General features: G+C 41.4%; 2 protein-coding genes across 2 annotated transcripts in view; both read right to left on the minus strand.

Moving 5' to 3' along the window:
- NRD1 (nardilysin (N-arginine dibasic convertase)) overlaps positions 1-333 on the minus strand; it is a 27409-nt gene extending 27076 nt beyond the window's left edge. Inside the window, exon 1 of the mRNA XM_010004035.1 lies at positions 155-333. Within this exon, the coding sequence (XP_010002337.1) occupies positions 155-333 (179 nt within the window). The remainder of the gene's footprint in view (positions 1-154) is intronic.
- A 2731-nt stretch (positions 334-3064) lies between these two features.
- RAB3B (RAB3B, member RAS oncogene family) overlaps positions 3065-10774 on the minus strand; it is a 34353-nt gene continuing 26643 nt past the window's right edge. Inside the window, exons 2-4 of the mRNA XM_010004018.1 lie at positions 9101-9219; positions 6189-6313; positions 3065-3506 (exon numbers count right to left, since the gene is read on the minus strand). Of these exons, the coding sequence (XP_010002320.1) occupies positions 3319-3506; positions 6189-6313; positions 9101-9219 (432 nt within the window). The 3' untranslated portion in view covers positions 3065-3318. The remainder of the gene's footprint in view (positions 3507-6188; positions 6314-9100; positions 9220-10774) is intronic.

Genomic DNA, 10774 nt, shown 5'->3' on the forward strand with positions numbered 1-10774 from the left:
CACCGTCCCGCATCTGCCCCGCGTTCTGCCGTTCCCGTAATACCGCTCCCGTTCCTTGTTACTTGCGTGTCAGCCTGTGTTGACTGCAGAAGATGATGAGAGCAAAGTTAAGGGATCGGAGACCAACACAAACGAGGGGGGCTGTCTGACACACTCAGACCGCGTGTCTGCCTGGTATTCCACTGCCACGTTTCTCCACGAGATGGAAGGCAAGACCCACGCCTGACCCAGAGCCTCCCGCGCGGCTGTTACCGGAGATCCGCACACGCGGGGCTGCATCCATCGCACCGGGGAGCACCTGCGAAGGGCGGGCACCTCTTGCTCCTGCCACATCTGGTAACCGCACTGCTTTATCAGCGCTGCTGTCCCAGACCCCTGCCAGCCAAATGGAAGGCTCTGTACCCAGACATCCCAGGTGATGATGGAACCAGCTGCCACTTCAGGCAAAAGGCTCTCTCTGTATTCACAACTTTTAGTGCAAAACTATTAAATACGTCTCTCCATCTATATATTTGTCAGTTGTCTGTGATTGGTTTATTTCTTATTCAAAATAAACTCTGTGAGATTCCTGCACTAAATACCAGGTTTCTCCAAGCAAGCAGTACAGGGCAGGGTAAAACTTTTAACTGTGTTTCCAGTTGTTTGGACTATATTACCATGTAGCCACTTTCTGTAGCTTGTGCTGTAAAAAACAACCCTGCACATCCTAGCTGAAGGGCCTGGAATGTACTTGTATTTGTTAAAAAAGCCTAAAACTAAACCAAACAAAAAAGCTCAAACAACAAAATAAAACCCCTCCGGATTTGACTGGAACACAATGAAACTAAATTATATATTGGGTAGAGAAGGAAGAGGGAGGCTGTGAGTAAAATCTGTGAGATTATATATTGGGTAGAGAAGGAAGAGGGAGGTTTGTTTTCCAGGGGAAAAAAACAAACAAACAAAAAAACAACAAAAAAAACCACCTGAAATTCCACTTCTGCTGAATCAATTTTCTTTTACAATAGAGTTGCCGAGCTGAAAAATCAATATTTGCACTGAGGTATTCCATTACACCTGCAGAGCTCAACATCCCTGCTCCCTGCTCTGGAACCCGGTACTTATTTTTGCTAGTTCCACAAGGTGCCTTAAAACCTGCTTCTGCTACAATTAGAACACTGCACCACACATTAATTAGCCAAATAATCCTTCTTTTCACTCTCAGACCAGCAGAGGATCATCACCCTGTCAGGAAAGATGGAGTTTGATGTGTTTGAAAGGGATTAAAAAGACACATTATTTCTGCAAGGGCAGGTTGCCTCATACACTAGCAATGCAGCACACACAAGCTCTCTGGACACACCCGGTGACTACATTTCTCTTTATTTTGCAGTTTCAGGGCTTTAGATACAACAACCACATTCCTAACGCTGCACAATCAGCAGTTTCAGCACTAGATCACACACACCCAAAATGCGTCACAGTAAAGAGTCCTGGAAGCCACAAACAAACAAACGAAGGGATCAAGCCTTTAAAGCACAATGAGCTCAAACTACATCCAAGTCGTTGCATTTTATGTCCAGAATACTGTGCTTTTTTTTTCTTAGAGCTGTTACACTCAGAGACACAACAGGACAGAATTACAAAAGCATTCACTAGTGCCATGATCCAGCACATCACAGTGCAGGGGGCAGATACTCAACTCCAGTGTCTGACATCAGAAAGTCTCCTCAGTTGGAGGAGTTCACAGATCTCAGGTAAATCCATGAAACTTCCCAGAATTTTCACCTTCAGACAGCAAACTTCTCTCCATATCCACCTAATTTACATTTACAGCCACACTTTGCAGTTAACACATGCGTGACCATAAATAAAGCCACACAGTGTGTAATTTCAGACTGGCAAAAAGCAGTTCCTCCACATATATTTCAGAGAAATACAAGCTCTGCTTGTGGGTAACACAGCTCTACAGACAGATGGAGAAGCTCTGTAGTTCTAGAGATGTTGGAAATCTGGGAATATTTCAGATGTTCAGTATGAAAACCTGTTCCTCCCTCCCAAGAATGATGCAACAAAACATCCATAGAGTAACTAACAGGATGTCTTCGCCATTTTTAATTTGAAGTTATGTTTTATGAATCAATCTTCCTTTTTAAAAAAATTATACTTTGTGGTTGAATCTGAAACCAGAAAAAACTATCCCCCACACACAGCATCAAATTAAAAAAAAAAATAATCAACAACAAAATGCAGAATGAAAATCTAACAATATTGGCACTAATACTTGCCAACACTCACATTTTGGCTCCTGATATTTTTATCTTTCTGAGACAGTGCTGTTCCAAGACTTACATGCCAGATTTTGCCTCCAACTAAGCACGCAGCAGCCAGTTCCTCCTTCCCTTCACTCTGCAACAAATCCACCACCAAGCAGCCGATCAGAGCGGATCCAAACCTGGAGAGGTAAAACTGCAGGATGCAGAGGGGGAAAAGCTGCAGGGCTTGGGCTTCTAGGAACAAATTATTAGGAACAGCACGGAGCTGAGCACAGCAACACTCCCAGCACCCCGCAAGCCCTTACTGGTGATGGTGGAGAGGCTGCAGGTGAGGGCAGCCCCTGGAAGGGCTCTTGCTCCTTCACCCAGCACCTGCCAAGGGCACAGGGAAATGCAGGTGCAGCTGCACAGCCTTCGTGCCTGGCAGCTTGGATGTCTCCATGTGCTTTTCCTGCCTTTAGAGGCTTGACACAAAATTTGGCCCCGGTGCCCCATCTTGGCTCTCTAGAGATGCTCAAAATGCCAGACAGAAACACATTGCTTTCTGCTCCACCATACAGAAAAGCTGAGGTCCATGTCTAGAGGACAGCAACAATGACTCAAACTATCTGGGGATAGATTTATTATTATTTTTTATGTAAAAAGCCTGGCATATTCTTGCTTTATAAGATAACTTTGTCACCATTTTCCTTTAGACATGGTCCCTTGTGATGGGCTTTTATATTTCCTGCTGTTCTTAACAAAAAACCTCTTTCTGCAGGAGAGGAATTTAACATTAAATTTAAAAATGCAACATTCTCTGTGGAACAACATTTGCAACACTATACAATCATTTTTCTCCAGTGTAACTCACATTAAGACTTAAAATATTTAGTCAGGTTTTGTATTTTTGCTTAAATTATTGAATGAGGAAATATATAATATTAACACATCAGCACAAACAAACACAAATTTCCCACAACAGAGGCTTCTGCCTTTGGACTACGTGATAAGTCACCACCACAAACGAAAAGATAAAATTTATTCAGGAAAGGAGAATGACATTTCTCAGTGAGAAAGGTCACTAGCACGAGCAGTTCTGCTGGGAAGGGGGTGGGGTGTCCGTGAGTCGCATGCTCCTTCCTGAGGTGCCCCTGGAAGAGTCTGACTCGATGCTCTCCGACATCTTTTCACAGATTATATCCACAAGACGCTCAAACACCTGCCTTACGTTGATGTTTTCTTTGGCACTAGCTTCAAAATAGTCAAAACCTGTGAGGAAAAGGGAAAAGAAATGGAAAAAAAAATAAAAATCACAGAAGCTCAGGGTAATAGAGATGGTTTTCAAAATACTGTTATTTTCAGAATTCACTTTAAGGGAACAAGACATGAGACAATTCTTAAGCTCAGTTGATTTCCCCCGATCTCAGAATATTGAGCAGAAATACTTATCAATTTATCTAGCATGACCCTTTCTGCTTAAAACACAAAAACCCAAACAACCTGCAACAAAACAGCATGGCTGGAGGTAGGGCTGGCACACAGACAGCTCTTCCCACTGCCTCCCTTCAACACCCCACCAGCCTCCTCACAGAGGAGCCTGAGCCCTGCCCCAGCCAACAGAAACATGCTGGACTGTGAAGCATTGCTTTCTCTTCCTAACCCCAGGGGCCTCCAAGGCCAACCATGACTCAGAGTGGGTGTTGATTCTGTCCCACCAGGTTATCATCTTGGCAGCAGCGAGAGCCCGAGCACCACAGAGAGTTTATTTTGCAGTAAGTTACATTGTGTTGTGCTTCGTTGGGGGCATATTCTGCATTGCATCAGTCCTCTTTGATTCTGCCACAAACGAAGGGAAAGATAAAGTTGTTTTAACTGGTTAGTCTGCCACTGCTGGTAGACTGAGTCACTCTGATGTGTGAGATTCCTCCCACCTAACACACAAGCTAATTTCAGATAATGCTGTACACGTTAGCACAGTTAATGTAAGGAAAATCTGAGTGGTAAAACCAGACATACTTTTCAGCCCTTTTAAAAAGAGCATTTAGTATTTTGGAAGGCTACAGAAGAGGACTGGGACTGCACTTTTCAAAGGCATGGTCAGCTTTTGTTTTGCTCTGCACTGGGGCAGGTTTCTCCAGGGGCAGCTGGACAAGAGCAAGGACAGGTCTGGAGGGGAGCAGGGGACCCTCCAGCAGAGCAGCTCTCTACTGCTGGAGTCAGTTGCTATGGTAACTCTGCCTGCATGTGTGTTTTGCAGGGTCCCATAGGTAAAGGAATCAGATTCTAGATGCCAAGTTTGTGTTTAAACAAACAATTTTGGGGGGAGGAAAAAACAACTCTAAACCGGACTGGGAGTTCCAGTAAAACTCTATTGGCTGTTCCATTGTTCTGGACAAATATTCAACTACTATCAGTGCAATTACTCTTGCAAAATAATTGGGCACACAAGTGCTCACAACTGTTCTGGGAGTCTGCAAGCCAGGAACCAAGTTTATCCATGTTTTCAACAGCATCTTAAATTCTGATGTGTAAAAAAGATCCCATAACTGATTTTGCAAACTAACCACACTTTGTTTGCTTTGCTAGCCCTACATGTAAAGAATTGTTATTACGATAATAATAATGGGAAACCAGTTTAGTTTGGTATTTGCTCATTATTTGTTTATGATGACAGTGCCTCAATGTTCCAGTCATGAATGGGATGCCTTTTTGCTTAGCATACATAGAATCTACACTTTAAGGCTCTAAACCCTCAGGCTTTTGAATACATGTTTGTTGATTTGGGTTTGTTTGGAGTTTTTTTGCATAAGAAACATGGAAAAATAATCTGGTAATTCTTAACTCTTTGGAACAGTGACACAAAGCCATACTTCATACTCATCTATAAGCAGGGTTTCTATACCTCCCCCTCATTAAAACAAAACAACAATAACAAAACCCCCAACTAATTATCTCTTTACTCATTATCTAAGGTTTAACCACAGTTGGCAATTTGATTAAGGTCGCACTTTAAACTTCAACAATGTGTGTGGAGTGGAGTGAAGTTCCAGTATCCCCAGTTTAACAATATAATATGCACCCTCTCATTACTGCTTAAGAATTGAAGACAACATGGGATTTTATAAATTGGGGATGATGGTGATTCCTTTGGGACTAGTAAAAATGTCCACTCTCACAAGCTAAACAAATATTTACTTCAAGGATCTCCACTGTTAACTGAATTACATTTGTAAAGGATTTATCTGCCACTACGAATTCTTTAGAAGAAGATGACAGTATAGTTAAATCTCATCACTAAAACCCTGGTTGCACATTAAAAAGATCATCTATTTGATAATATATAACAAAAAATTATAAATAAATGAGAAATCAGGATGAGTTTATTTTGCTGTACATTCTAAAATTTTCATTGCAATCTCTCAATGGAACTGTTTTACTTTCTCTGTTCCTTATCAATAACAACATCATTTCCCACTTGGCTAGAGAAGCCTGATACTTTTTAAAAATACATTTATTTCACTCAGCTCTACAGTTCTGAAGTATAAACTTTTTTCATTCTTCAGTTTAAAAAAAAAAAAATCTACAAAAATCAATGTTTGCATTCTGAAGATGACTACATGGTACTTAAAGAACTGGAGACAGAATTGTCTTTATGAAAACTTTTTCTCTTTTAATTCCTCTGAGCTCTGAAATAAAATAAAAGCTGTTCTCTCTAGAAAAACTATCTTCATTACATCCTTAGCTCTACAGGTACAGCAACACTACAAGGAGGTAGTAGTGAGCACTAAGCAAGTAAAACATAGACCTAGACTGTATTCATACTTCTTGGTTGTGACACCATAATTAAATTAAATTATTACAGCTGGGAGGGCTTTTCATTGTACAAATTAAAAGGAAAGCAGCAGAAAGAAGCAGAGGAAAATGAGTAGGAAGAAGAGCTTTGACAGGTACCTAGCTGATCTGCCAGATGCTTCCCCTTCTCCACAGGAACAATTCTTTCATCCTCCATGTCACATTTGTTTCCAACCAGGATCACTTGTGCATTGTCCCAGGAGTACGTCTTGATTTGTGTGGCCCTACAGCAGGTGAAAAAACGTTGTTACCTTCCAGCAGCTGTGCCAAATACGATCCTATGTCACGTATGAAAACAAGTGCCATTAAGTTAGTGAAAAACCTCTCTGAGAACACTGACATTTACACTTCTTAGGAAGAATAAAAACAACAGCAACAACAAAATACCCTCAAGTTATGAAGAACAACGTCAAAAAGAAACCCTGATCTCCATACAAACAGAAAGCCAGCAAATTTCCATAAGCTTTTTAAAAGGTAAATAAGTAAATAAAAAGGCTTGTGCAGCAACATGTTTCAAAAACTAACCAGGGCAGCCCAGTAAACACACCAGGAAAAACGTTCTGGTGACACAATAACAATGCTGTGCCTTATTTGTGCTGAATTCCCCAAATTAATGATAAAGCATGTTTTTTATGCTTCGTGCTCAGAAGAAAAGTAGCTTCAGGTTCACAGTTACATGGATACATCAACAACCTAATTTAGAGATCAGCCTTAAAGATAAATAAAGCTGATGATTTGTGAACCTGGCAGTCACATAAATGTGAGTTAAATTTAACTGATTTTTTCTTTCCTTCTGTGAAATTGTCTAGATTGTCCAAAGCAGAGTTTCCATAATATTTTCTATTTACTTTACAGTATCAAATGCTGAATATATTATACTTTCAGTACAGTTTCAAATTAGGTATAAACCACTGGTTTATCTACCTAGAAACCTATCAAGGCAATGTCAAATAATAACTCTTCAAGAAGCCTACTAAAAAAATCTAGAAACAGCTGAAAGCCATGAAAGCTCATTTAACCCTTTCACTCATCCCACAGGAAAGACATTATTAAAAAAAATTAAAATAATTAGTTGTTTTAAAATATCAGGTAAAGTTCCACTTTGCTTTTGACCATTTTTGCTTTTTCTTCTAAAATAACCTGACTGTATCTTTGCCACATTGTAGTAAGGAAAAAAACCAGTCTTCATTTTAAAGACTTCACATACAATCTGCTGTACAGCTTCCAGTGAAGGAACAGGAGAACAGGTCACAATCTAGGTATTCCCAAATCAATTTAACTTGTTTATCTTGCTCTTTTTCATCTGCTTTAAGACAATTATCATTAATTAGGGTGATTCATGTGACTGAAGGAAGGACTGTACCTCATAATCACACAGTATCTCAAGAGTTTGTCTAAACACCTGATATACAACCATGATCCTCCTCATTGAGGAGAAAAAAAGTGCCTTAACTAGGTTTAAGATAAGTCTTTCTGCAGTGATACAGAGCAAATCCCTCTTTAGGGCATCCATCCATGAAAAGGGTGCAGTAAAAAAAAAAAAAAATCACCCAGGGAAGAAACCATTTGGCAATACGGAAAACAAAGCTCCTCTCTGAGTTGCATCGCCACTAGAGGACTCTGCTGGACAGCGATGCCAGCAAACCAACCTACCAGACCCTGGAGATTCCATTAACCACCAGGTTGCCTTTCTCTGCACGCTGCCCATACCCACCCGCAGCACACAGGAACAGGGTAACAACCAGATGTGACTGCAAGACATTTGAGGGGAGCCACTGAGGTGCTACTGCTGAGGACAGGGCTTTCCCCTGCCTCCCCAGGGCATGGATTTCCTACACATATTGTGGTGCTCCTTTGGGAGGACCCCATGACAGAACACGAGCTCCAGCAACAGGGTCCAGCCTTCTGCTGATCTGTGCTGTGCCTGCAGCTGCTGCCTCACAGCAGCAGCTCAGATGTTTTCATTTTTAAAAGCCCATGAATCAACCCCCGTGTTTTCACCCCAGGCACTGTGCTGAGTCCCTGCTGGGAAGCATCTCCCCCCAGCCCCCTCGGAGGGGCTGCAGGCACTGCCCAAGGCCACAGCAGCCACATCTGCTCTGGCTCTTCTGGGCAGACCACTGCTCTTCACCTGGTGCCTTCTTTTTCCACTGTAAGCCACAAACATTTCCTGGCTCTTTGTCATCAGAAAGTCCACAAACCATTTTCTGGTAGTTTGGACTGAATCCAGTGTAGCCAGAGCAGTTTGTAACAGCTGAGAATCTGTTTCACAGCGAGTTTTAGGGCTAAGTCCCCACCCTTCCGATTTAACAGGTAACTCCTCTTCCTCACCATCCCACACTGAGCTCTGCCTTGCAGAGTTGTTTAGGTGCTTCTTATAGTAACAGACAGGCCTCTTCCAAGGGGCACGTTTGCTTTCTGTCCTGGGCACTGCCCTTCCTCCTCATATTATAGCCACAACTAATTTAAACTTGAAAAATTTTAAGTGGCTAAAGTTAAATTTTTAATTCTCTCTAGCTAAGCAAGGTAAACACTGTTCCATGTGTCTACATTTGTACGTTGAAAAAAAGAACAACAAACCAAACAACAAATCACTTTTTAAGGCAGCTTGGAAAGATTTATCCTTTTTAAATTTTAAATGAGATGTGACTCAACCAACCACTGTTAAATTAGATTGTTTTAGTAGCACAGCCAGGAAACTCATAAGCCCAAATAATATATTAAACTATTAATTTCTTTGCAATAAATCAGGACTGTTAAAAGCAAAAACTTCTATAGTATGCTATTATATTTGAATTACAAAGTTTTCACTGAAGTGCAACTGCAGAACCTTTTCTAAGGAGAGTTTAAAAAAAAACAAGTATTTATGCCAGAGCTTAGATAAGGAAGAAAGGGAAAGAATATGGTGATGCAAAGTCCTTTGAAGGGTGGGATGTCAAAAGCTCTCAACAAACAAATTTGAGGAGAGTACTGGCCAAAAACCAACCAAACAACAATAACTGATTTCATACCAGTCCTGCACTGCATTGAAAGAGTCTTCACTGGTGATATCATACATGAGGATGAAGCCCATGGCTCCTCGGTAGTAAGCTGTAGTGATGGTCCTGTATCTTTCTTGTCCAGCTGTATCCTGGAACAGAAAGGGAATATTTAGGCTTTAAGACTCTGTTCACAGAAACAGGCCCTGTATTTAAAATAAGACAACCACATTTTGTTATTACATATTTTAAAATTCTCATTTGCTCCCACTGAAATGAACTCTACTTACACTTGTAGCATTAATTGCATTTCTACATCAACTATGATTTATTAAATGCATTTTGACACAGGTACTATTAAAAAAAAATTAAATATGTCAACTCCTTAATTGCTGTTCTCTGCCTCAGCCTCAATGCAATAATAAAATGTTAGCAGAGTTCACTGAAAGCTGACACTTGAAAGCAGAGGCAATGGAAAACAGTCCAGGACAGTCCCAGGCAAGACATTTATGTGTTGCAATTTAATGACACGGTCAGGAAAACGTCCTCAAGATAGAGGCTGCAGGTGATTCTGTTCTTACCTGAGGTTAGAGACAACAATTAAAGACCTGATGTAATAAAAATTGCTCTACAGAGTGAGTTTAATGTGGAATGTCCCAATCACAATGTCTGAGGTGCAGGTATTAATTGGAGATTTACTAATCCTCTTCTGCTCATCCAGCCCAATTCCCTTAACCTGCAGAGCACTGCAGAACACTTCGACCTGCAGCTCTCCTTCCTGTGTTGCCTGGCAGCACAAAGGTGAAACTCTGGCACAATACAACAGAAGAATTTCAAACGACTCCTGGTGGCAGGAAAACATGTCAGCTGCCACCTGTTGGATGCCAGCAGCATTTATTCCTCACATTAAACACAGGAGTATTTCTACAACAGATCAGCAGTCCTGCAGTGAACCCATTCCCTCTGGACCTGCCTCCTGAATCAAGGAGACAAGCTGCTTGTGTACCTCTCATTTAAGGTGTATCTGCCATCTGAACAAAGACATTTCATCCATCTTTTGGCAAATGGCAACTCTGTAAAACAGCTGCAGGGAGGCAAAAGGCCTTACCTTCAAGCTACATATTCAGCACAAGGTGTTGACTGCTCATGGGTTAGCAGTTCCAAAATCAATGGTCCTCCAGTCCTCCAAAACTCACACTTAAGAAAGCATTTACTGCAGCCACTGGTTTAAAACATGATTGAAGTTTCTCTTCTCTAGAGAAAAAGACCCTAAAGAACTTATCAATCGTATAGCTAGTTGGAAGAATAAAATAAACCCAAGTAGAGAACCCTTGCAGGAGTGTAGAGCCAGCTCCTGATCAGCCACAGCACATCATCACAACCCCAGAACACATACGAGGTGCAGAGGGTGGAAAACCACTCAGCTTTAAAATCCTCCAGTCCATCACATCCATACATGCAGCTTTATTTTTGCTGCATGCAAGAGACAGTGTTGGCCTTTCCAGGACACATGTTGCCAGGCTATGAAAGGGGAAAACATCAATGATCACCTGTTGTTCTGCACCAGAATATCACAGAGCTCCTCAGCAGGAGGAAAGTGCTTGTAAATAAGCTCCCTGCAGCTTACTTAAAAGGCTCTGCCTATTGCACTGCCATGAGACTATCCATAGCTGTAACACACAGCAGATTTCCCAGTAGGGAGATAAT

The sequence above is a fragment of the Chaetura pelagica genome, unplaced genomic scaffold (genome assembly GCF_000747805.2).
Source record: "Chaetura pelagica isolate M959 unplaced genomic scaffold, ChaPel_1.0 scaffold18, whole genome shotgun sequence".
Lineage (NCBI taxonomy): Eukaryota > Metazoa > Chordata > Aves > Apodiformes > Apodidae > Chaetura > Chaetura pelagica.